Source organism: Periplaneta americana, chromosome 16, assembly GCF_040183065.1.
Source record: "Periplaneta americana isolate PAMFEO1 chromosome 16, P.americana_PAMFEO1_priV1, whole genome shotgun sequence".
NCBI lineage: Eukaryota > Metazoa > Arthropoda > Insecta > Blattodea > Blattidae > Periplaneta > Periplaneta americana.
In genome coordinates this window covers 167,704,761-167,732,490 of record NC_091132.1, presented here as the reverse complement: position 1 = coordinate 167,732,490, position 27,730 = coordinate 167,704,761, and the positions used below count along the sequence as shown (strand labels likewise).

The 27,730-nt window shown below is 35.0% G+C and overlaps 1 protein-coding gene across 6 annotated transcripts in view; it reads left to right on the top strand.

Annotated features, from left to right (window-relative positions):
• The window catches only part of LOC138691830 (zinc finger protein 83-like), a 69,604-nt gene that overhangs the window by 2,376 nt on the left and 39,498 nt on the right, over nt 1-27,730 (top strand). For 2 of the 6 annotated variants that reach the window (XM_069814322.1, XM_069814323.1), the window contains 4 exons: nt 2,865-2,965; nt 12,295-12,480; nt 16,149-16,231; nt 26,123-27,705. In XM_069814322.1, coding sequence (XP_069670423.1) covers nt 2,865-2,965; nt 12,295-12,480; nt 16,149-16,231; nt 26,123-27,008 — 1,256 coding nt within the window. In that variant the 3' untranslated portion in view covers nt 27,009-27,705. Of the gene's footprint in view, nt 1-2,864; nt 2,966-8,854; nt 10,237-12,294; nt 12,481-16,148; nt 16,232-26,122; nt 27,706-27,730 lie in introns of those variants that run through there. The other 4 variants (XM_069814324.1, XM_069814325.1, XM_069814326.1 and 1 more) reach the window with 4 other exon arrangements.

The following is a 27,730-nucleotide window of genomic DNA, read 5'->3' as shown; positions in this document are numbered from 1 at the left end:
GCGACAATCTTTTACTATTACAGCTATCATGTAACAGTTTTTAGTTTGCGTTACTATAATATCAAACAGGATGTAAGCTTATTTAGCATATAAATTTTATTCTTGTAAAGGGTAATTAGCTTGGTCTGACATCCTGACGTCATAACAGGAATAGGAAACATTTTTGGTGTGAGGTCAGGATAGTTTTCCACAACAAATTTTTTAAATGTGATTTGATTTTCCTTGCGTTTCTAAAAACACTTTTTAGACCTGAAATAACACAATTAAGGTGTTTGAGATTTTTCGGCCATATTTCTCCTAACGGATTAAATTTATGACACCAACATATGAAACCAATCAAATGTATGCAGCCCTGTCAGTACAAATTCCTTTTACATTTGAATAATTAATATTAAAATCATTAATTGTATTTACTACACCTTGGCTTGTTGTGGTGGCATTTGCTGCTTCTAGAAATGAACACGAACCAAGATAAATTTCCTGAACTGATTTCCCTTCTATAGTTCCAATAATGATCCCAAATACACAGTTGTCGTTAGAGTCGGTCGTTTCATCACAAAATATTTCAACCAGTTTGTCTGTAAGCTCTTCAAAAATATTGGCCCTAGTTTCCACGGCACATTTTGGTAAATATTCCCGCCTCATCTAGCTTGCAGTGGAAGATTTACAGATCCCTGTACATAATTCCTCATCCACGCCCTGACCCACATTTCCTAAGATTATGCTTCCCTAAAATAATAATATTTTTTTTTATTATTATGTCTATCCTGGATTTCCTTTGAATTAATTCCAAACTGGCATTTATTACATAGCTTAGTATACAAATTATAAAATGAAGCTTACCTTTAGAAACATTTTCGATGTATCTATTACGAACTCGTGCTTTTCTTCTATCTCTTTTTTCTGTGTTTGAAGACTTTCTTCAATATTGCATTGTTTTCAAAGCAGAATTCTGTGCACTCGTTAGCTGAACACAGTTTAAATGCCCTTTACTTTGAATATGTATCTTACATGAATCGCGCCTTTCCACTCAGGTTAGGTTATATTAAAGATTTTATTAATATGTCCTACAGAAGAATATTTGCAATATTGACAATTAATATTTGAGGAGAAAAATTCGCTCCGGCGCCGGGGATCGAACCCGGGTCCTTGGTTCTACGTACCAAGAGCTCTGACCACTGAGCTACGCCGAATTCAATCCACAGCACCGGACCGAACTCTCCTCCTTCAATGTTTCCCTTTTGGCCTGACTCCAAGTTAGGCATATATGTTGACGTTTTATGTCCAAGTCAACTGCCATTATATAAGGGGTGCACTCAGCTGAGTGGCTTATTTGGCCGGAATTCCACAGTTAAGTGCAGCGATATTTTACTACTTAATTAACTTATTATTCCTAGAACATGAATTTTACCAGCAGTCGAAAAGTATTGGGAATAAATTTGAATAAGGAACAAAAAAAAGTTTCCTTCCCAGGCTGGATTTGAACCACGAAAGTCTTAAGGTAGGGTCACACATCGCTACTTTTGCAGCGCAACTTTTATACTGCAACTGCAAAAGTTGTGTGTCGTGTTCACACGTAAGCCAAAAGTAGCGCACTGCACGCTACTTTTTGTGCTGCGTAACTCAAGTGCAGCAAAAGTTGCAACTGGAGGTTGCGAGTCTGTTCACACGCAAGGTGCTACTTTTGCAGCCGCAGTCATGCTGCAGGTTTCCATCTCCGTGTTGACTTCTCAATATACATTTTGTGGTTATGTTCGCATTATTAAGAAACTCATGCGAAAGCTTACTTATCTATTATTTGCTTTTCTGCTGTATCTAGTATTCAGAAATTGACATTATTTTTACTATAAAGTTTTTAAATACACCTATATACTTAAATGATAACCAACAGTATATTCACGTAATGAATGTTGGCAACCCTCCTGTTTGGAACTACGCTACGGAAAATTTAAAGTCAGCGCGTCTGGCCGCAAAACCAGGTGGCCCGGGTTCGAATCCCGGTCGGGGCAAGTTACCTGGTTGAGGTTTTTTCCGGGGTTTTACCTCAACCCATACGAGCAAATGCTGGGTAACTTTCGGTGCTGGACCCCGGACTCATTTCACCGGCATTATCACCTTCATTTTATTCAGACGCTAAATAACCTAGATGTTGATACAGCGTCGTAAAATAACCCAATAAAAAAAAATACGGAAAATTTAAAAAATGAATTATATCGTCAGCAAATATGCTCAGACTGTGTTGTGTATTTAATAACTGTTACAAATAATTTATTTTCATTACATTTAACATTAAAATATATCCAAACAATAAAAGTATCATTGGCACATTTGGGTGGTAACACTGGTTGCAACCCCAGCAAAAGTTTCAACAAAACCGATATCAAAAATGCTGCGGCTGCAACCCTGAGAACCCTGTTCACACGTCGCTACTTTTAAGCTGCGCGCAGCATGGAAAAGTAGCAGGCAGCAGGTCCAGCAGCCGCTACTTTTCGGGTTGCACCGTTGTTCACACGTCGCAGTACAAAAGTTGCACAGTTTTTTGTACTGCAGCACTGCAAAAGTAGTGACGTGTGACTGTACCTTTAGTTACCAGTCTATCGTGCTCTGGAGTGAACAGGGCTCTGAAATCAGCTTCAAGGCTCGTTTTGGTTTTTTTTTGCCCTACTGTACATAAATTGTACGACGTTGTTTTTTTGTCATACCAACACCTATACTACACTTGTTCATATTTCTTTGTAACTTGGTTACTACTTAGAGACATGTTTACAAATTTAAGATAAAACATATCATGGCAACTTGTAATTAGTTCTCCTGCCTAATTCATTTTCTGTAAATCACTGTCAATTACTGAACCTTTCTTTCAGTTATGATGGATGAGATCAAGATGGAACCGGAAGTTGATCCGTTAGGCTTACAACCTGATGAAAACACATTGGAAGTAAAAGAGAATACGACTTTATCAGAGGTAAACTGAAAAGACTTACTATATATTTTGTGTGTTTGTTTTTCTAAGATTTGCAAAGTGCAAGAATTTAGAAATATACTGAGTAAATATGTCATTTTATTATTGAAGTTCATAATATATTGATGTGCATTACCATTTAATTGTACCCTAGAGACTGGGTGAAAGTTTTATTCAATTTTGTGTCTGTCAACGTTATTAAAACTGCTGCTGGATAAGAAAATAACCAAACTGGATAAATGGTACATTTGAAACAAGGACCAAGTTGAAGAGAGAGCAAGCATTAGTCTAATTATTTTTCATAATGATTAGGGACCGGATTTTTATGTAATTACATATTATATTCCTTTGAACCTAACCGTATATAAATAACAAATCTTTGCGAATCTTGTAACTACCATTAATATATTAAAATTTGATACTACATATTTTTACATATTTATTCCACATTACATATTATGGCTTGGTATTACATATATCTACATATTTAGGGGTTTTATTCATTTTTATTTCTCTTAAATGGGGGAAAAAAAGCTTCTGCTAGGGAAGTTTACAATTTGAAATACACAGATTTAAAAAGCCTTTTTATCTACCCAAGAAAGGATATATTTCAGAACGAAACATAACATTCTTAGTTCCAGGAAGTAATAGAGGCACTCACCCCATATCACCCACTGTAAATAAGAGTGAACAAAGTGCAACCTTTCTCATACAACTACCTTGTATTTTAAAAATCACTCAGAAAGTAGTGTTGCCTTCATGTGGTGGAGTGGGACGAGGATGACATGATTTGTCTTGAACTATAATTGTTCTGCGCTCGTCTTAACAAGCCGTTCCCATGCAATTTGCAACCTTACTCATCCTCTTCCTAATCCTTCCAGAGAAAACCCGTGTCAAGTCTGGCATGAACCCCAATAAAGTAGCTGACTTTTGAAAAGAAACTGAAGGAAAGGAACAAGCTGGAAAGATGTTGAAAGATTAAAATAAATAGGTTTTCAGATTATTGCTTGACCTCTTTACTTTAAATTTAGTAGACCTATACGGACATGGGATTTTCCGAAGAATTCGAATGTATGGTTCTCGGTTGGAATAATCCTACTCTTCTGAATGAGACAGGAATGTCACTTTTCAAACAACAGTTTGTAAATGCCTATAGTTTGAGATTTTAGTAGGTACTTTGTTTCTTACAGGGAGCAGCTAAAATGCATGTGTCCCACATCTCCTCTTATTTTCTCCTAATCCAGTAAAGCTCTCGTGGCTCCGACTTAAAGAACGTAGAACTTTACACTCTTTGTCTTTACTCTTTCGAATTCTGCACACTTCAACACCAAATTACCTTTCGTCTCGTTTCTCTTATCTATACTCTAACCACGACGTAAATACCAGATCACTTATCTGTGGCACGCTAAGTATACCTCTTCATAGAACATCTTGTTATTCATCATCTTTTACAATATCCACCTCGCGTCAATGGAATTCCTTGTCACAAAGTATTAGGGGCTGCAAGACAATAAACACCTTTAAGAACAGCTTAAAAGATAACCTTATTAGCATTTCACTCCAATCATACTGATTTAAACTATCACTGACTACATTGTTACTTTTTTCTTTAGACATCATCCTGATTGTGCTGTATTTTAATTGTCTCGTAATAATCTCTTTCTATTACCTAATATTATTTGAAATATATTAACATTCTATGTATTTTAGTTTAATTCTGCTACACAGTTTATTTCAGTGTTTAATTAATAGTTCATAGTATTTTGTTGTTTAATTTGTAAATAACTTTTGTATACATGTAACTCTCATCTAAATCAAATTGTTGGATTCTTTGTAAGTTCATGCATATGTATATACACTTTTTGCTGGTTGAGTGGAAGAGAAGGCCTTACGGCCTTAACTCTGCCAGCTAAAATAAATCATTATTATTATTATTATTATTATTATTATTATTATTATTATTATTATTATTATTATTAAAGCGAAACAGTGCTTGCAGTACTGTTGTGTCATTCATTTCACTCAGTTCTCTAGTTTTAATACTTACAGTATAAAGTGCAAGTGACTTTATCAACTCCTTTTAACTAACTAAAATGGCCCCTGTTTCTTCAACTCTAACGACAAAAATAAAATCATGGATTGCGATGGACGAAACTTTCACTACAGATGGAAAAATAGTAATGTGTCAAATGTGCGGTAAAAAAGTCGGATGCTCTATGAAAACACAACTGAAGAGTCTTAACTACCCTATACCTGCCAGATATTGATATTAAATATTTTCATGATTTTACATATTTTGGTACATATTCAGCGTATTTTTCTTACATAAATATGTACGAGGGGGATCCAGGAAATAACGACCGTTCGCGCATACCCGCCGCGCAGCTGACTCCCCTTCCTTGTTTGAAGGTCAACTGGCTCCCTTAACATGTGTTCTCATAATGTTGTGAGTACTGGTTCCAACAAGTCGCCATTGTGCATTTTGTGTTACTTCAAAATGAACGACGTGATTGATAATCCCGCCGACTGTGAGGTGAGGAGTGTGATTCGATTTTTGAATGCCCGACATTTGAAACCTGCAGAAATTTACCGGCAATTGAAAGAAGTGTATGGTGATATGTAATGAATGAAAGAAATGTGAGTAAATGGTGCGAAATGTTCAACAATGGGCGAACAAATGTCCATGATGAAACTCGACCCGGACGCCCATCACTTATCACAGAAGACCTGGAGACTAAAGTGAACGACAGAATCTTGCAAGACAGGCGCACATCACTCGACGAATTGCATATTGCCTTTCCTGACATTTCTCGTTCTTTGCCTGGTGAAATTGTGTCGCAACATCTTGACTACCACAAAATCTGTGCACGATGGGTTCCACGGCAAATGAGTGACCAACACAAAACTCAGAGAATGACCTCAGCATTGACATTCTTGATGCGATATCACACAGATGGAGACGCCTTTCTTGATCAAATTGTGACTGGTGATGAGACCTGGGTGTCTCACAACACCCCAGAGACCAAGCGCCAATTACGTCAGTGGCATCATCCCTCATCACCCAAGAAACCGAGAAAATTCAAACAGACTCTCTCAACACAAAAAGTCATGGCTACTGTCTTTTGGGATCGCAAAGGTGTTCTTTTGCTGGATTTCATCCCATAAGCCACTACGATCAATGCAAATCGCTATTGTGAGACTTTATGAAAACTACGGCGAGCCATCCAAAACAAGAGGCGAGGAATGCTTTCGAGAGGAGTTGTGCTTCTTCACGACAACACCCGCCCACCCGCACACTGCTGCTTCAACTCGAGAATTGCTGGATCAATTCGGTTGGGAAATCTTTGATCATCCGCCCTATAGTCCAGACCTTGCTCCTAGCGATTTTCACCTTTTCACTAAGCTGAAAGACTTTCTGGGTGGTACGCCTTTTGGAAGTAATGAAGAGTTGAAGAAGACAGTGAACACCTGGCTTAATGAACTGGCGGCAGAGGAGTATAACACGGGAATTCTAAAGCTAGTGAACAGATACGACAAATGTTTAAATGTAGGTGGTGATTATGTAGAGAAGTAAAGGAAGCTTCAGTTATGTAACAGACTTTGTTTTTTGAAATAAATATATTGTTTTTAATTATTACAACAAAACGGTCGTTATTTCCTGGATCCCCCTCGTACATATTTCACACCTTGATATTACATAAAAATCCGGTCCCTAGTAATGATATTGGAGAAGTAAAAGGAAGAGCACGAATTGTATGCATTTTGTAATTGAATCGCTCTATGCAGAAAGGGCTTCAGTCCATTAGGCATAGATTTGAGAAAACTAAAAGAACAAAAAAAAAAAAAAAAAAACATTTTGTGCATTATATTTCTTTCTGCATAGAACTCTGAGTCTGACGCTTCAGTTTCTATCTCTCCAAGCATTGGACTGAGTACCTTTCTGCACAGGCTGATGGAGCCACCCATAATGATATGATTTCCACCGATATCTCGTTTTTTCAAAATTTGTGGCTGAAGCTGCATGGGACGATTCAATTACTTTGTTGATGCATTCAGGAAAATATTGTTAGAATTGATACCCCTATGATGGTTGCTGTTTAAAAACAATGCAGTTGTGGATTTATATGTTTATTAGAGTTTGTTGAAGAATGTCCAGTAAATCGGTGGAAAACTTTGGTCAATATGATAGACATCACTGATCTGATGGAGGATCAGTGACAAGTTAGGTTCGGTGTGTTCAGATTTTTGGTATATCTTACCTATCAGAGTGCTGCATTAGAGTTAAATTGCTCGCTTTGAACTCGGTCGAGTGTTGCACCCTCAAGTGAGATAAGATCGGTCGCGATACGCTCGTAATAAATAGAAGCACAGTACAAGGTCATCTCACCAACATGTTTTATCTTGTATGGAAGGCGACAGATAAGACACACATATGTTTTGCTTACACGGTAAAAATAAGGCTTTATTTTCTGCGTTTATGACAAACGTTTAATGGAACAGTCAATGGAACATACCAAAACAGGAACATGCAGTTATAAATAAAATAGTATGAAAAACTTCGATATACAGTTATTATTGCTAATTAATAACTATTTAATATTGGATGTACCACATACATAATATGATAGGTCCATACATAGTGTTCCGCCTATATACTGCGACAATGTAGAAACATTTTATAAAATATTATTGATATAGCAGTAGATTAATAATAATATTAGTACAGAGATAACGTCACAGAAAATATAATAAAACGAATAATCATGCTGCACAACTATTACAGACGCAAAGATTGATACACTAATTATTAGAGATTATTATTATTATTATTATTATTATTATTATTATTATCATTATCATTATTACTAGAAAACTTGTTACAATTCTTGCATTGTCGTGATTGTGATCTCCGTTTATAATAATTACGTTTACATCCAATAACATCTATCAGATGTGGCAAAAACAAAATCAATCCTGTGCGGGGGGGAAAAAAAAATACCTACAACATTTATATTACATTTTAAAGCAAGTTTTGTAGTTGTACTATGGAGAGGTTAGTTAAACACTGCAAAGTTTTGAAATGATAAACATCTATGATGTTACTACACAGTTCATCACTGTAACAAGAAAGAATGTCTAGCGCTCGGCTTTTACCATTCGAGGATTTATCACTCGTGACAATTTTACCCATCATGCATGTGTGCTACCTATCTGATTATGCTATAAACTACTTGGCTCTCAAGCGTAAACGTCCGATGCAGACCTCTGTTACCTATACTTTTTTTTTTGTTAGGCATACCAAAATTCTGAACATACCAAACCAAACTTGTCTCCGATTCGTGATGACTGGCATATTGACCAACATTTTCCACAGGATCACCTTCATTATAGGGGATTTAAGTATTCCATGCTATTATTTTATTGAAAATATTTGTAATACAGAAGATATTATTCCATTTATCTTCTGCACCAGCATTGAATTTGTAATGGTAAATCTTTTGAGGGTGAAAAAACATACAATGTTACTACTACTACTACTTTACCATTGATTCTAGTTCACGTTAACACTTTGTTAAAAACATAAAATTGTTTAGTCACACGTTAAAAAGTGTTAATTTTTTTTTAAAAAGGTTATATACCTTGGTACCTTGGACAGACGGCCCATTTCGACGCGATGCTACGTCTTCATCAGTGTCTCCTGAACTACTGGTGATCTTGAATTCTGCGATGTGCATTTGTTGTTTGTAGGGGTGGGGGTGTGTTGCTCTTATGGTGGGGGCTGGTTGTTTGTGTGTTATGACGTATCATGACATCGAATAATGTGTGGGTATTGAACTGTAATTGTGTATTAAGTATATGTTGTGGGTATGTCATTGTATGTTTATATATTTCGTATTGTTCTAAGATGTTTAACTGTGAACTTTTTGGTGTGATGTGTAAAATTTCCATATCTGTTTCTATATTATTGTAGTCATGATTATTGTTGATAATGTGGTCTGCATAATTTGATGCGATGTAGGGTTTGGTAATAGCTTTAATATGTTCATTATATCTTGTTTGAAGGGATCTTCCTGTCAGTCCTATGTAAAAATTGTGGGCAACTATTGCATTTTAGTTTGTAAACTCCAGTTGAATTATATTTATTTTGAATGTTTGATGTGATTATTTAGATATTTCTGTGTTGTGTTATTTGTTTTGTATGCTATCTTGTATTTTAGTTTTCTGAATGAAGTTGCAATTTTGTGAGTATTGGTATTGTGATATGTTAATGTTATGTATTTATTCTCGCTTGGTGTGTGTGTTGGTTTGTTCTGTTTTTGTTTTGCCTTTTTTTTTATTAGTCTGTCTGTCATGTTAGGGTTATACCCATTGTCTTGTGCTATATATTTTATTGTGTTTAGTTCTTTAGTGTAGTTGTCATTGTTCATTGGTATATTAATTAATCTGTGTGTCATTGTACAGAAAGCTGCATGTTTATGTTGTATGGGATGGTTTGATGAATTGTGTATATGTGTTGTGGTTGTAGTGGGTTTCCTGTATATTTTGAATTCGTGTCTGTTATTTGTTTCGGTTATGGTGATGTCTAAGAAGTTTATAGCTTGGTTATGTTCTGTTTCTATTGTATATTTTAATTTGGGATGTATTTTGTTGAGTTGTTGATGTAGGTTTTCCATTTGTCTTTTGTTTCCATTATATAGGACTATTATATCATCTACATGTCGATGCCAGTACTACTTTATCTTCTCCGATATTATTTAACAAATCACTGAAGTGTTCTGCCCATAATTTTTAAACTTGTTGTTCTCCAGCAATCCGATTTTATTTGGACATAACCATACTAAATTTTAATTACTTAACTAGTACGGACACGGCATTTTAGCTGTTACTGTGAGAATTTTATTTTATTCTCGTGAAATATTTGACACGAAGGAAATAATTATTGTGAGGTTTGCTACATTAGTATTGGAACTACTCACTGTTAGGAATTTATAACTCTATCGTTATAAATGCAATAATATAGCGGAAGGGATAAGATGACGAATGAGCTGACAGTGGGAAGAGTAGGTCATGGAAAACAGGTCAAGAAGGTGGTTAAGAAGAAACTAGTAAGACGTCCGGAGCCGACAAAGAGGGGAAGTAAAGAAGATTTGGGTAGTCCATCTACTTGTAAGGGAAAGGAAGGAAATAAGGAACTGCAGAACTACAGTCTACGAAGTTGGTGCTTAAGGGGGTTGGAGTGATAAAAGTGTGGCAAAAGACATAGAAACAATAAAGTGAGTGTTCAAGGAGTAAGAGTAACTAGCAAAACAATCGCAGAGAGAATGTACAAGCGAATAAGTGAATTAGTGTCCAGAGAAACAAGAGTTGATAAAGGAAGTGACTAGAGAAAATTAGAAGTGTTTGTTAATACAGTGAAACCTGTTCAAGACGGACGTGACATGGTCCTAATTTTTTTTCCATTGTGGACAGGTTTCCGTATTATTCAGGTGTGACATTAAAATGGAATATTTTGTCATTCATATACATGAAAAACAAAATGGCATACCGCCAACTGCAAGACGTACAAAATATTCCATTTAACACTCATCACATTAAATCAGCTTTCTGTCACTTATTACGTTGGTGAATCATCTTGATTAAAATCTCATTTTCTGTATAAATATTATCGTAACTCATTCATCAGTCATTAAACATTGCTAAAGTTTACTAATCTCATTCTATTTAATATCTAACACTATACTCTAATACTGTACTGCATATCACTGCACATTATTAATTAATTGGACTAGGAGCCATCTATTAGAAGCCTTGAATTCTGGTTTATTTAATTTCTTTCCCAGTTCAATAGCTTGCTTTGCAGAATAGATCCAGAAATTGGCTTGTTCTTTGAAAGGTCATGAAGAACCCACTCCCACAACAGTTCATTTATTTTCACATAAACAGTTGCTTTCTAGTTCCTTTTGTGTCACCCATATTGGCAGCACGCCACTCACTCATTAGATCTTTATTTTTTAAAGTGTCACACCTGAGTTTTCCACAACTGTACTTCTATATTATTTCACATAGACTTTGTTTCTAATTTTCCTTTATCTCGGTAACTTTTACTTCATCAGTTAATGTTAATGCCACATTTTATGCAACTTTTTTTTTTTTTTTTTTTACCTGGAAATCACTACACTTGCGCTCTGTTTAGCTACGACAGTATACGGGTGTGAAGCATTGAAAATCTTTGAAGGGACTCGTCTGCCTAGTCAACAGGGTAATAAAATTTATGACGGACAGGCCAACACACCCTCGTACCCTCTAGAATTTTGCAAACAAAACTTGTTTTTATCTTAGTGGTCTACATATTTCGTATATTCCTTGAAATTACACGCTGTTTCAAAATATAGTTACAAAATATAGTGTGTCCAAAATATTGTTTCCGTTTTGAACAGTAGCAGACAGTTTCCGTTTCCGCATTGGACAGTTTCCATTTTATTCAGGAAAAATTACGTATAATACATACAAATTCCTTCGGGACCAATAAATTGTTCCGAAATAGACAGGATTCCGGATTATTCAGGTTCTGATTTGTACAGGTTTCACTGTAGTTTGGTAGTGAAATGTTACTAATATTGGAGTGTCGACTGAGTTAGCATACAATCAGAGAAATTGAAATGATAGGAAGACAGCAAGTCTTTTAATGTAAGTTTACAAATGAAGGTTGAGTTGACTTACAAAAATAGTGGCAAACGGAAAATTTATCGGGGTGAAAGGGAACAGTTTAACAAAATAAACATGTGATTCAGTGTCTAATGGAGAAATAGGGGATAAGAGTGATGACAGAAGTGAGGAGAGATAGGACTGATTGTAAATTAGAGATAAAAGTGAATGAGTATGATTAAATAGTGTTAGTAAAAGTTAGTTCAAAATTAGGGAAATTTTAGACAATAGGAAGTACTTCAAATATAAGCAAACAATAAAAGTGGTGAGGTGTTCATTAGAAAGAAGGGAACATTTTAAGGGGAGAGATTAGAATGCAAATTGAGACTATGTATTATAGTAATAGAGGTAACAAAGGTAAAATAAGATGACTGCACATGTCAATGAAAGTTTATTGTAGTTAGAAGGTATTGGGGAGCACGAATACAGAGATGTGGTGGTGACCCATTACCAAATAAGAGTTGTAGAAATAAATATATCAATATCAATATCAAATGCAATAATGGTAAGAGTATGAATTGATGGACGTCATTTGTAATAGAAATTCTGAAAATGATCCTCTTACTAATGCAGTCAACTTGAACTTAACTAAATCAATTTATTCATGACGTCTTCATGTTTTGTAGGTAGGGAATTTATCGCATCTCCAAGTGGCGGACATCAAAACAGAATGCGTGGACGGCTGGTATGATCTCACACCTGAGATAAAAGTTGAAGACATTCCAGAGCCTGTTAGCTTTGCTATAGTGAAGTCTGAACCAGAAAGTACTCCAGTGCCTTATATCTATCCTACGATCAAGTCTGAAGTTGATGTAAGTATTTTGTTCTCAATATGCAAATGTACCTACAGTGTGATTTAAGTATAACAGAACTACTAACAATCTGCTAATATTTTAATTTATTGGTCTGACCCAATATTTTGGGTTTGCCCTGCGACACAGAATAGCTCACAATAAAATTAAAAATTAAAAATTATATAAACAGGATTCAGACAGAAGTGATTAAGACATAAGAAAAAAAAAATAGAACCAGATGTAATTTAAATTGAATGTACGCCATAAAGATGCTGACGAAATATCGCTACAAAAAATTTTATAATGGTGGTGTCGATGGCATCTTGAAGATCTCTCGTCAGCTTGAATTTTTCCCTCCACTTTACAAAGGCTTTCGGAATGGTGCCTTTTGCTCTGAAGAAGAGACCGGTAACTGTGATTTTTTCAATGTTGTATTTCGCTGATAGCCACTGAATCATGAGCTCGTAGATTTTCTCTTTGTTCACTTCAGATGGTTGAGTTGCTGAGATTTCAAATCTGATCGTGGGATCAATTACTTCGGCTCTCTGTTTATTCCTATTTATAGCTATGATATCGATCCTACGATTGCTCCCACTATCAGCAATACATAGAACTTCCTCGTGAATGTCTAGATTTTTGGATCGAAGTCCATCTGCGATCATAGAACATATGATGTTGTGACGTTTTATTCTGAGTACTTCTCCCTGTGGGCAACTCCCAAGCACATGTGGTAAAGTTTCATATTCACTGCAGTGCCTACAGTGGGTTGTGCCTGTAGAGCGAGCTGGGAGAGAATGTACTGGTGCCACCATCGCAATCATTTTTAGCATTTCTCTCCACTCAGAACTTGATAATCCTTTATGCCTGATGATCCACGAGTTGGCTGCAGGTACTTCTTCAAACAATACACTCCTTTGTACAATTTATACTAATTGATTTTTCTTTTTTTCTTTTTTTTTTTTTTTAGCAACACTTTGTCGTTTTTGAACACGAAATGAAATAATATTGCGCAAACACATATTTATGGTGAGCAACAAAAGATTATCTCGATACATGGAAAAAATAAAACCTATCAACAAGATTTTATTGCAACTTTACAATATATATTTGTTGCTCTTAATGTAGAAATTATGAAGCTAGTCATCAAACAGGATAGTTCAGGATAGGTCAAACAGGAAAGTTCAGGATAACAGACAGGGTTTGGAATTGAACGAGTTACAGCAGCTTCCTGTCTATGCAGATGACGTGAATATGTTAGGAGAAAATCACAAATGATTAGGGAATACACGGAAATTTTACTTGCAACAAGTAAAGGGATATGTTTAGAAATAAATCTCGAAAAGACAAAGTAGCAGCAAGTAAAGGGATATGTTTAGAAGTAAATCTCGAAAAGACAAAGTATATGATTATGTATCGTGACCAGAATATTGTATGAAATGGAAATATAAAAATTGGAAATTTATCCTTCGAAGAGGTGGAAAAATTCAAATATCTTGGGGCAACAGTAACAAATATAAATGACACTCAGGAGGAAATTAAACGCAGAATAAATATGGAAATGCGTGTTATTATTCGGTTGAGAAGCTTTTGTCAGCTATCAAAAAATCTGAAACTTAGAATTTATAAAACAGTTATATAACCAGTTGTTCAGTATGATTGTGAAACTTGGACTCTCCCTTTGAGAGAGGAACAGAGATTAAGGGTGTTTGAGAATAAGGTTCTTAGGAAAATATTTGAGGCTAAGAAGAATGAAGTTACAGGAGAATGAAGAAAGTTACACAATGCAGAACTTAATGCATTGTACTCTTCACCTGACATAATTAGGAACATTAAATCCAGACGTTTGTTGTGGCAGGTCATGTAGCAAGTATGGGCGAATCCAAAAATGCATATAGAGTGTTAGTTGGGAGACCGGAGGCAAAAATACCTTTGGGGAGGCGGAGACATAGATGGAAGGATAATATTAAAATAGATTTGAGGAAGGATATGATGATAGAGACTAAGGACCGATGGTGGGCTTATGTGAGGGCGGCAGTGGACCTGTGGGTTCCTTAAAAGCCATTTATAAGGAAGTAAGTCATCAAACAAGAGGTTGATACTCATATATAGGTCTATTCAAAATTAAGGAAAGAATTTCAGTGTCATCTGACTTTGCTAAGAAGTAAGTTTATAGAGAAATAATAATACAGTTTACATTATGGTGATGGATTTATTCTGTTACAAATAAAATTTGGAGACTGACACACTTTTGAGCACTTTAGCCGCTGTTGACTCATAATTTTTTTTTGTCAGAATCATAATCTGTTTTTTTTTCTAGTTTCGGGCTAATTGGAGACCTCCCCAGAAAAAGGATGTAACATTTTTGAAACGTGTGACTCTGGTAGAAAAAAGTAATTTTGAAGGATTTATTGAGTAACAATAATTGCATCTGATAGCTGAATAAACTTGTATGATTGATTAGTTAAATGGTTCTACTAGCAAGTATAAGCCTACCGAAATATACTCGTGAAATCATTTTCCTTTCTCCTTTCTCCTGAAACCTGTATTATAGACTTGTTGGTTACACCCTTATTCTGGAAATGTCTTCAATTACAAAATCGGCCTTGGAAAATCTGAAAGGACCTACAACTTTTAGAAATGTATGGTAACTAGAAAAATTGGTCGTCAGTGTGCGGTGCAGGGCTACTATGTTGTAAACTCAATTAGCCAAGTGCTTTCATAGCTTATAGAGCTTAATAATAATAATAATAATAATAATAATAATAATAATAATAATAATAATAATAATGAAATAAAGAGTTGTATTTTTCAGTTACTACTACTACTACTACTACTACTACTACTACTACTACTACTACTACTATTATTATTATTATTATTATTATTATTATTATTATTATTATTGTTGTTGTTGTTGTTGTTGTTGTTGTTGTTGTTATTATTATTATTGTCATTACCATCGTCAATATCATCACCACTACCATCTAAACGACCACGACTACCACCATCATTATCATCGTCATTATTATTATTATTATTATTATTATTATTATTATTATTATTGTTATTATTATTATTATTAAATCGGCATTTGCGACGCTTGGTATGAACTTTGTTCTATAATAGGGTTCTTTAATGTCGCCATTGATCCAGCATGATATATGGCAAGTTTCATATCTCCATAAATTTCGAATTCTGCATATTCTGAATCCGATGGAACAATGTATATTAGATATATTCAGTGTGTCTAGATCACATGAGTGGAGGGAAAAAGATTTTGTTCTGGTATATTGTTCGAAAGAAAACAAATCGTGATAGTTTCTTTTTTGGAGAAATAAATCTTTCAAATATGATGTATTGGCGAAATTTATATCAATTATCTGTTTATTTACCTCAAATTTTGTAGCAAAACTGCAGGTCCCTTCTACACCACGTGGAATATTTTCAATATTGAAACTTGCTTCTAGTACATTTTTAAGTACAGGGAAATAGGCTGGATCTAAGGAGGTATACATGAAGGACGAAAATGGAGCAGTTTGGAGAAAAGACTTCGAATTTGTAAAGAAGTCATTACAACCTTACTGAAAAATTTGATTATTCTTGTTACGAAGTTCAGGTCTGTCGTGAGAAACAAATCACTTACGTGGTCATCTAAGTTCACTTTGTTATTTTTTTCACCTTTCCAGGAAGATTCGTTCCATCTGGAAAGAGTCCAGCAGGAAGTGAAATTGGAAATATCTTCAGAGGATAATGAAGGTATGCTTGGGAGGTGAGTGTAATGTGCTTGTTTCGGTTCTTCCAATTTTTAACAGCTTCTTTTAATGATTGTGTAGGACATAAATGACCAGGTGTATAATACTCTTTTTATCTAATATATGGATTTGGTTATCCATATTATGAATGCCTCATATATAATTGATCACTCGAAAAATTGATTAATGTATACAATTTTTGGCTGTGTTCTACCACTGCTAGTAGGAATCTTTCCAGGTGCCATACATTCGATTTGGTTACGCGTTTACCCGCCATAGATCTCCACTTTTCTGCATAGAGATGGATGAAACTATCGGCATGAAATTTCAAACTTAGACTTAGGTTGTGGATCGAAGAGACGGCCTCCAGATATGGAGGGTAGCTGTGAATATATTGAATAAGCAGTCATGGACAGTGAATATATTGAATAAGCAGTCATGGACAGCCGATGAGGGATGGTCCTCCAGCTTGGGGGTTGGGCGAAGGGCTAACAACCCATTCCCTGAAAAAAAGCTTGTTACGAAACCTTCAAGTAAGTCTCGGAATGGGACTGATTCTCTGGCACAACCACAGCAAAGGAATAAGTTTTTGAGATTTAGTACTTGGAATGTTACAAGTCTATATTGAAGAGGAGGGGTAACATTAGTATGCAATAGTAACAAATATAAATGATATTCGGGAGGAAATTAAACACAGAATAAATATCGAAAATGCCTCTTATGATTCGGTTGAGAAGTTTTTATCATCCAGTCTGTTATCAAAATATCTTAAAGTTAGAATTTATAAAACAGTTATATTACCAGTTGTTTTTTATGGTTGTGAAACATGGACTCTCACTTTGAGAGAGGAACATAGGTTAAAGGTGTTTGTGAGTAAGGTGCTTAGGAAAATATTTGGGGCTAAGAGGGATGAAGTTACAGGAGAATGGAGAAAGTTACACAACAGAGAACTGCACGCATTGTATTCTTCACCTGACATAATTAGGAACATTAAATCCAGAGGTTTGAGATGGGCAGGGCATGTAGCACGGATGGGCGAATCCAGAAATGCACATAGAGTGTTAGTTGGGAGGCCGAAGGAAAAAACACCTTTGGGGAGGCCGAAACATGGATGGAAAAATAATATTAAAATGGATTTGAAGGAGGTGGGATATGATGATAGAGACTGGATTAATCTTGTTCAGGATAGGGACTAATGGCGGGCTTATGTGAGGTAAGTAAGTATGGCTCACAGTTCTCAACGTGTGTGCTTCCCTGAAAAATGCATAAATGGGTCATTCCATGTGAACTCAGCCAGTTTGAAAGAAAAGTGTTGCATGACTGTCATGAGAATTGACATTTTTTTAATGAAGATATCTTAATATGACTTGCATAGGTCAGAAAGGAAAATCGTGAAATGTAAAAATTTGCGGTGCTAGGGCTGTCCAAATTGTTGAAAATTAGCACTGGAATATAAAAACGTACTGATGAATGTGTCTTATTAAAATCAAATGACTTACTTACAAATAGCTTTTAAGGAACCCGGAGGTTCATTGCCACCCTCACATAGGCCTGCCATCGGTTCCTATCCTATGCAAGATTAATCCAGTCTCTAACATCATATCCCACCTCCTTCAAATTAATTTTAATATTATCCTCCCTTCTACGTCTAGGCGTCCTCAAAGCTTTTATACCTCTAGCCTCCCAACTAACACTCTATATGCATTTCCAGATTCGGGAAGAAGTGATACATGTCGTGCCCATCTCAAACGTCTGGATTTAATGTTCCTAATTATGTCGGGTGAAGAATACAATGCGTGCAGTTCTGTGTTGTGTAACTTTCTCCATTCTCCTGTAACTTCATCCCTCTTAGCCCCAAATATTTTCCTAAGAACTTTTTTCTCCAACACCCTCAATCTCTGTTCCTCTCTCAAAGTGAGAGTCCAAGTTTCATAACCACACAACCGTACAGAACAGCCGGTAATATAACTGTTTTATAAATTCCAACTTTCAGTTTTTTTGACAGCAGACTGGATGACAAAAGCTTCTCACCGAACAATAACAGGCATTTTTATTCTCAGATCATCAGTGTTTCTCAGTTTCTGTGAATAGACAATGTCTTTAACAAAACCCTACACAAAGAAGTGAGGAGGGGTTAGATCTCGGGAGTTTGGTGACCAAGCCAAGAGATAGCTGCTTCTCGTACTGGGTTTCGCCTGCGACCTCCTGCATTTTTTTTTTTTAACACAGAACCTGTTCGATATCACAACATTATGGAATCGTATTTAGATGAACCCAGACCAGGTCGATGACATTTAAGTGTGCTTAAATGCGACAGGCTCATGTCAGTAGATTTAGTGGCATGTAGAAGAACTCCTGCGGGACAAAATTCCGGCACATCCGGCGATGCTGATGTATCCTCCGCAGTTGCGAGTGTCGTTAAATAAAACATAACATTTAATCGTATTTAGGTACATCACACACGCCATACTCACGTCGATATTTCCTTTGAACTCTTTTAACACTCTCGAATTTAGCATAGCAAAGAACAAATTGTGCCCGCTGTTGATTTGTAATAACCATTTTAATCATCTACGATATTCATTTGTCCTTTCAGATCATGAATTGTTGATTATCAAATATGGAAATTCACATCTTTTAATCATAAAATGACTAGAAAGAAGTTTATCCTACTATCATAATACTGTCTTCCTCCGACGAGTTTAGCGCTTGGACCTGAGGTATTCTTGCCATCGCTGCGGGGGGTTGCAGGTAGATTCTTTCGTTGCTACAGCCAAGCCAAGTGGAGTGGGAAGTATTAATCATCCAAAAATATGCAGTCTTCAGTTTGTAGTAGTGTGTGAATATGTCATATACATATTATTTACCTAGGCCTATATGGTTTTGTTATTAATATATTAAATATATTGTTCCAATTTTTGCTCAAACATCTCCCTGATGTCAGCTATGTTAATATTATATGAATTACTCATATTAAATATTTCACCGTTACAAGTCATTTTTAAGGAAACATGCTGTAAAAAAGTTTTTGGTTTTATTCCATTGGAATTTTAGAATATGTGTGATTGGTATCGTGAAAAACAGATTCCTATAATGTCATGAGAAAATCATTTGTTGGTGACATCTTAAAATACAAATCAAGTAGTTTTACTTCTCAAGTGAGTTCAGCAGTAGCCTGCACTATATTTAAATTGATTACTTTACAAATTTAATTCAATTCTACTAATCATTAAATGTTATAGTATGATTCTTCTTTTCATTTATATTATTGTAGTTGTATTATGATTTTTCTCTTCATTCATTTTATTGTATCTGTATTTCTCGTAGTGTGATGGCCTTAAATTCACCAGAATAAATAAATAAATAAAATTTTCTACAATACTTTCCTTCTCTGAAGACGTAAGTAGGAATGGTTGTATCTCTATCTCGCCAAAAATACGTTAGGAAACCAATAGGCATACTGCTCTCGTAAATTGGGCGAATGTTTTCAGTATGATTGTACTTCCTTCCAGACTGCCGCTGTCACTGTTCCCTCCCACTCCAGTACCGCACTAGACTAGTCGGAACCGCATTCCTCTCAGCACTAAATTCCTCAGAGGATGACAGTAGCTTTATAATAATAAATTAATATTATCCATACCCAAACGGTTCAGACTGTAGAATGCATTTTGAAGATATGTTCGCGATCAGACTTGCATATCATGAAATGCAAACTACTTTTTAAATTGATTGTAATGAGCTAGTATAAGAGGATGGGGTTGAGTTGGCGAGTGAAAATTTGAGAATTATTATGAAAAAAGCAAACTTTTTCCGGTGTTAGGAACTTCTGTCTGTCTTTCCTTCTGTCCATCCAAGTAGCTGCTTGTCTGTCCATCAATCTATTTAGCTCTCTGGGTGCCTATCTATTTATGTATCTATCTCTCCGTCAATGTGCCTGCTCTCTGAATGTCTATATGACTCACTATCTTTCTGACTCTCAGTTACCTGTCTATCTTGCTTTCTACTTATCTACTTACCTAACTATATTATGCGTTCATATCCATGGTTCAAGAATTAAAACAGAAAATCAATATCCCGAATTTAAAAGAAAACCTACAAATTAAAGCAAACCCTTTAACTCTATTAAATATAGAGTATAATCTAAATTTAACAGAAGAAATACTGAAATCAGAAGTAAGCACTGAAATACTGAAACAATCGTCTTTAGAGACAATTAATATTAGGTACCCTCCACAAAACTGGCTTCATTTATACACCGACAGATCCTTGAGCTCTAGAGAACAAGGTGCCGATGCAAGTGTCACTTTATAGATCTCTTGGATATGGAACAACAAGTTTTGATGGAGAAATCATTGCAATAAGTGAAAGTCTCAGGAATAGTCTATGCGACATCAATAAATTTAAGAATGCAGTTATATTGTCAGACTCCAAAGCAGTTATTCTATCAATAGTCTCTCAACACACACCTTCATCTCACACAGCAGAAATAACTAAAATGCTCTCTCAATTTATATCACTCAATAAAAGAATTGTATTCCAATGTATACCATCCCATTGTGGAATCGTGGGAAACGAGAATGTGTATGCATTAGCAAAGAAGAACAGCACTGCTACTTACAGACCTGTCACTAAATCTACGTATTACTCTGTGAAACGATGTATTAAATCTACATATTTAGATTTCAACAAACAAAATTTGATAACACAATCCCAAGGGAAAAAATGGAACTCTCTGCATCATAATCCACAGTTAATTCCCGATTTACCACGAAAATCGTCTGTAGCTGCATTTAAATTGGCAACAAGCCATGATTGTTTGGCCAAACACCTGCAACCTGCATAGAATTGGAATATGTTGTTGTTTGTTGTTGTTGTTTTCTAATGCCAGGCGTTTGACAATAAAGTCATTTGACCTCTTGCACTCCAATATTTTTCAAAGATATTATCATGACCAGCCACTGAAGCACAGATTTTGAGGTGTTCCGAATCCATTTCTTGGTTTGAGTTGCACAATGGACAGTTAGGGGACTGGAATATATCAGTCATTGCCCATTGTGCAACTCAAACCAAGAAATGGATTCGGAACACCTCAAAATCTGTGCTTCAGTGGCTGGCCATCATAATATCTTTGAAAAATATTGGAGTGTAAGAGGTCAAATGACTTCATTGTCAAACGCCTGGCATTAGAAAACAACAACAACATATTATGCGTTTGTTTGTTTAATTGTATTTCTTTATTTTTTATTTATTCACTTCTTTCTTTAGTTTTTTATTTTATCATCAACTGTCCTCGTTTCCATCCATTGTCGCTGTTGTTTTCACATATACGTTAAATCATTATTCCACCAGATGTTCATAGGTCTACAAGATAGTTGTTTGATAGTGGGAATAGACTTTTGCTGCAGTTATGATATCAGTAATTTATGAAGTTCTGGAATCAATAGTTTTTTGAGACAATGCTGTATCATCAGTAAAATTGTTAAATCTTGTAATTTCATTATTGAACTTACACCAGTTTGTGGACTTTATTTTTCATTTTGTTTTAGGTAGAATGTTATCTTGCGCGTTATTTGTAGAGAATGAAAATGTTATATAAACAGGAAGATGATCACTTGACAGATCTTCACTAAAACTCCATATATTTAATATAATTAAATATGTACCAAAGCTATACACACATAGAATTATTCCAATTCAGAAACAACTAAGTAAACTAAAAAAACTCCAAAACGAAATAACTTTTCAATGGATACCTAGCCATTGTGGTATACCTGGAAATGAGAAAGTCGATAACGTTGCAAAACAGGCAACATATTTGCAACCAAGACCTCTTCAAGTGATATCTCTATCCAGTGCGTTTGCTTCAGTGAAGTCTCATTTTATAAACCTATGGATCAACAATTGGGTCTCTTTTGACAAAGGAAAAATGTTACATTCTGCACAAAAGAAACCAAATGACCTGGAAATGTACAAAAACTTGCCCAGACATGTTCAAACATTTTTAGCAAGAGCCAGAACAGGTCACATTGTCACACAATTGTATCTCCACAGATTTCATATTTCTGATAATCCTACTTGTCAGTGGTGTAATAATCAAGATGAAGATCTGGAACACATTCTTCTATACTGTACATCCATAAACCACAAAAGAAGTAAATTAAAATAATCATTACCAGTTGCAGAAGACACAGTTCTGCAGTATATATTGACTACACCCCAACTTTGGCTACTAGCAACAGGCATCTATAATGAACACCGATCAAAATACCCCTCATTTCTCGTGAAAAACAAAAACTGAATAGAGTGCAGTGGACTATAGCGGAATTTATGTTGTCAGCAAACAGCTAATACATTAAGAAGATGTATTTCGTTTTTTTTTTTATTGTTTAAGTATTTATTTTAATTTTTATAACAGATCCCTTAACTGTATTATTGAGCCCTACAATAGTAAATTTTTTTATCACCATCAATTTTATTGCTGTGGCAATTTTCTCGTGAAGCTTTTTTTTTTTTTTTTTTTTTTTTAGAAACGGTATGATTAATTCATAAGAACTCACTGTGTTGAAGTGGGTACATTTTTATTTTCTATTCTAATTATTATTGAATGGAGATAGGAATGACTGTGAAAAATACAGTGGTATTAGTTTTCTAAATTTAGGATATAAAATTTATACAATACTTTTAAAACAAAAACTGTATACTGTACATTTTATCAAACCAAATTAATGGAAGAACAAAATGGAATACGGAAAGGTAGATCATGAGCTGAAGGGTACTTTACGCTAAAATGATAATAGAAAAACAGAGCATTTAATAAAGACACACTTTTGGCTTTTATCGATTTTAAGAAGGCTTTTGATGAAGTTAATAGGAAGAAGTTATTTGAAGTTCTGAAAGAAGATTTTGTTCCAAAGCAATTAATGCAACCTATAAATTATATTATGATAATTAGATTTCAGTATTACAGGAAACTGTCAAACTGAGTGGAAATCAATTAACGCGTTAGACAAAGTTGTAGCCTATCCTCATTACTATGTACTGTATATATGATTCATATGATTAGAAACTGGAAAAGAACAAATCATGGTAATTTGGACATCAATAGAAATTTAAATTTTGATATATTACTAGATGATGTAATATTATTAGCAGATTCTGAAAATGGCCTCCAACGTCTTTTTTTTTCCAATTACAACTCATTTATGAGGAATACAGGACAGAGATTGCAATTAATAAAACTAAAGTAACGGGATTCATTGGAAAACATCATCTCCGCAACAAAATTTTCCTTTATAATAAACATGTAGGACTGCTTGATCTCATGTTCTAAATATTTGGGTTATCATTTGAGCCATGAATAAGAAAAGGATATTTGTATAAAACCGAATTACTTTAACTATGCAATGAATACCGCTAATAACATTTTCAAACTTTCTCTTGTCGAAAAACACACAAGAATTAAAATATATAAAACAATGGGGAGAAAAATCCTAATGTAAACACAAGCACGTGGCTGTCACACCCGTGATTGGCTCACAGTCGAAACACTCACACGACGCAGGAAATATAGTTAATATTTGGAAACTCATCTTGTATTATTTGAAAATAAAAAATTGAATTCTAGTTGTTAAATACGATGAAACATATAACTTCACTCAGATGTAAAACGATATGTAAAAGAAAAGCTACTTTTATATTTCGTTGTGTACTTTGAACGCAGATGAATACCAGCAGGAATACCGAGATAGGCTGTTCTTGTAACAAGCTGCATCACTTGAGCTCGTAGTTGTTCATATAAGCATGTGGTACTGAAGTAGGGCTTCTGCGGTTATTAAACATAAGAGTAGAAACCCTCTGAAATGCGAAGAAAAACAAATAGTCTTAAATGTATATAATAACTTATGTGAGTTTTAATTGTAATTATAAAGTAAATGTTTCCTAAGCAAATGAATGCATTGTAGAGAGGTTAGGCCTACTTGACGAGTAACGGGAAATGTTTGACATGAAACAGAATGTACAACAATAGGCGGGAACACGTACTGAGATTCTATGGCGCCAAACAGCGGCCAATGAAGCCTCACTTCAGTCACATGCTATTGTTTATATTAGGATTTTTCTTACAGCGAAATGATTATAAATGTGATGATCACCGAATAACTGCCAATGAAATGAAGTTTTTAAGAACTGCTGGCTATACTAGTGTAGACAAGAAGAAAAATATGGACATCTTGATAGAATTAAATATTGACCCAATTTTAGAGAAAATTCAAAATTTTAGACAGAAAAGTAAATTCTTCAAGAGTGTACGTTATGAGGTATAATTAAACTGCAATGAATCACATTTCTAAAGTCGTATGATTTGTAACAATTTTTGTCATAAGTGCGTAAGAATAATGTAATTATTAGTTAAAAATTAGAAAATATCTGTACAAAGCAATTAACAACACATTTTTTTAGCTTCAGAACACTACCCAATTAAATAATTAAAGGGATGATACTTCTGAATAGTTCATTTCTCTATTTGTATTATTCTTTAACCCTTAAAATTAAAGAAAGAAGGTATTTTACTAAGAAATTCAAATTATTATAACTCTGAAAATATTGAGGTTAAGGTCGACCTGCTTGGCGAGTTGGTATAGCGCTGGCCTTCTATGCCCAAGGATGCAGGTTCGATCTCGGTCGTCAGTAAAATAAAATTAATTATCCATTTTTTATCTGACACTATATATTATCACAAAACTAATTATTTATTATTATGTATAACATATGAAACATATTGTCGTTTCGTCGACCTGGTTGGCGAGTTGGTATAGCGCTGGCCTTCTATGCCCAAGGTTGCAGGTTCGATCTCGGGCCAGGTCGATGGCATTTAAGTGTGCTTAAATGCGACAGCCTCATGTCAGTAGATTTACTGGCATGTAAAAGAACTCCTGCGGGACAAAATTCCGGCACATCCGGCGACGCTGATATAACCTCTGCAGTTGCGATTGTCATTAAATAAACCATAACATCTTGAGATTAGGGCGCATGTTTATATGACATATTTTGCTCAGAACGTCTTCGGAAATAAGCTCCGTAATTGGCTGTAAAATCTCATGAGTCACTCTGTATATAGCAGAGAGTGAAAACCGAAATAGTAATATGCGTTACAAGAGCGGTATGTTGAAGTTTTCGTGTTCGAGGAAAAGTTTGAAAAAGCGAAACGTGGTTCACCTTTTTTAATTTCCGAGAATTGAAAGAAAATGTACCGCTCGTGTATCGTACATTATTTTGTGCGAAGATCGTTTATTACATACGTGAAAGAGGAATTTCTAATTAGTTGCAATGAAATCTCCATCTTGGTTTCTGTTCACTGACGGCAAATTTGCAAAACAAAAATATCTATCTTCAACATTGTTGCTTTAAAATATTTTCTGTGTGTACTATACTCCAGCAGGCCGTGATATACGTCTTTTTTTTCCTCCAGTCTATAAATGCGAACATAAACAAGCGGTAAGGTTATGTAATGATTTAGTGTTTACTTAATTTTTGCAAATATTTAAAAACAATAATTAACAGTGCAATTTAGGTGAAACTGCAGTGGTAAGTTTCCAATTTATTATTATTACTATATTGAACGTCTCTAAAAATAATATGTTAAAAGCCTAAAGCAGTAAAATCAATATGTCACTTAAGCGGTAAGAAGAGGGAAATTGTTATGTGTGTTAAGTTGGGAACACTGAATGTGAAATTTTATACTTTCCGCGGATTGGTTTTGTGCGGAAACCAAGCAAATACGCACGATCTCGCACAAATGTACTTTTAATATCTAGCATTCAAATGTGATTCATTCGATTTCTGTTTCTCCATATGAATGCTTATTTATTTTGATTTTTCGAGTTGTATAGAATGTTAACTTTTCATTTCAGAAATGCCAATAATGTTAAAAAGAGCCACTCATCAGAATTCGACTCCTATGCTCGTGATCAAGTCGAATTGACAAAGTATTGCAGCTACAAACTTGACAGTTTATTTGGTTGTGACTTAAGCCGTGAGTCTAATAAGTGTAACATCTGTAATGAGGTTTTTGTAACGGCTGAATCTTTGAAACGTCATTACCAGACTCATACATTGAAAAAGTCACGAAAATGTGAGGTCTGTGGAAAGTGTTTCTCACGATCGGCACATCTAATACGTCATTCCCACATACACACTGGGAAGAGACCATTCGAATGTGATCTCTGTGGAAAGTGCTTTTCAGAATCAGGGAACTTAAAACTGCACTACCGGGTACACACAGGAGAGAGGCCATTCAAATGCGATGTCTGTGGAAAGTGTTTCGCAAGATCGGAAATTCTAAAAAATCACTCCCGCACACACACTGGGGAGAGGCCATTCAAATGTGATCTGTGTGGAAGATCTTTCTCACATTTGTCAAGTCTAAAATATCACTCTCGCATTCACACAGGGGAGCGGCGATTCAAGTGCGATGTGTGTGGAAAGTGTTTCGTACTGTTGAGTTCTTTAAAGTATCACTCAAGCTTACACATGACAGAAAAGCCATATAAATGTGATGTCTGTGCAAAGACTTTCTCAAGATCCAAAAGTCTAAAAGAACATTCCCGTTTACATTCAGGCGACGGACCATTTAAATGCGATGTTTGTGGAAAAAAATATTCTATATCATATCATTTGCAAAGGCATTTAGTCCTACATACAGGCGAAGGGCCTTTCAAGTGTGATTATTGTGGAAAATGTTTCCCTCGTAAGGGATACCTAATAAGACATATACACCAACACGTAGGACAAAGATAATTTGTGAGCAATGTATGTGTTAAATTATGTATTATACATTTTTGTGCTCGACCATGCCGAAATGTAGTAATTATACAGCTGGTAGCAGCCCTTTAATGGACCTCATTAAAGTACACCTATTCATTAAAGTTCAGGTGTTCCACCAATCAAAAAACACCATTGTAGCAATATGAAAGCGCAAGTATCGATTATTCTCGGATATGCAATCGAAAGAGAACTAGCGAAACGTGACGGAGTCTGGAAATTCAATACTGTCGCAGAAGATTATGTTCTGTTACTATAATAATTTGCGTTAATTGTAAATAATATTCAAATAAATTCAATTTGTCATCTCGTTTTTCAATGTCTAAATTAATTTCAAGGTTATATCAAGATTAATCTTTATTTCACTCTCTAGAATATTTCAGGGTCAATGACGTTTGTTTCTAGGAAAGAATCAATACTTTCGCGCCTGCGCACATCTCAATTTACGAGGTATTGCACAAGGTCAGTTCCGCTCCTCAGTCAGATAAGAGTAATATGAATACTTATGAATAATTGCAAGTTAGAAATATGGTCGAACATAAAAAGTCGTATGAAACTTGCCTATAATGGTAATTAAGACGCTCGTATGAAAATTATGAAACTGGCTTGCGCTCGTTTCATAAACATACTCGCGTCTTAATTACTACCATTATAGGCTCGTTGTATAATGTACTTTTTTTTTTCATTTGAATTGATTA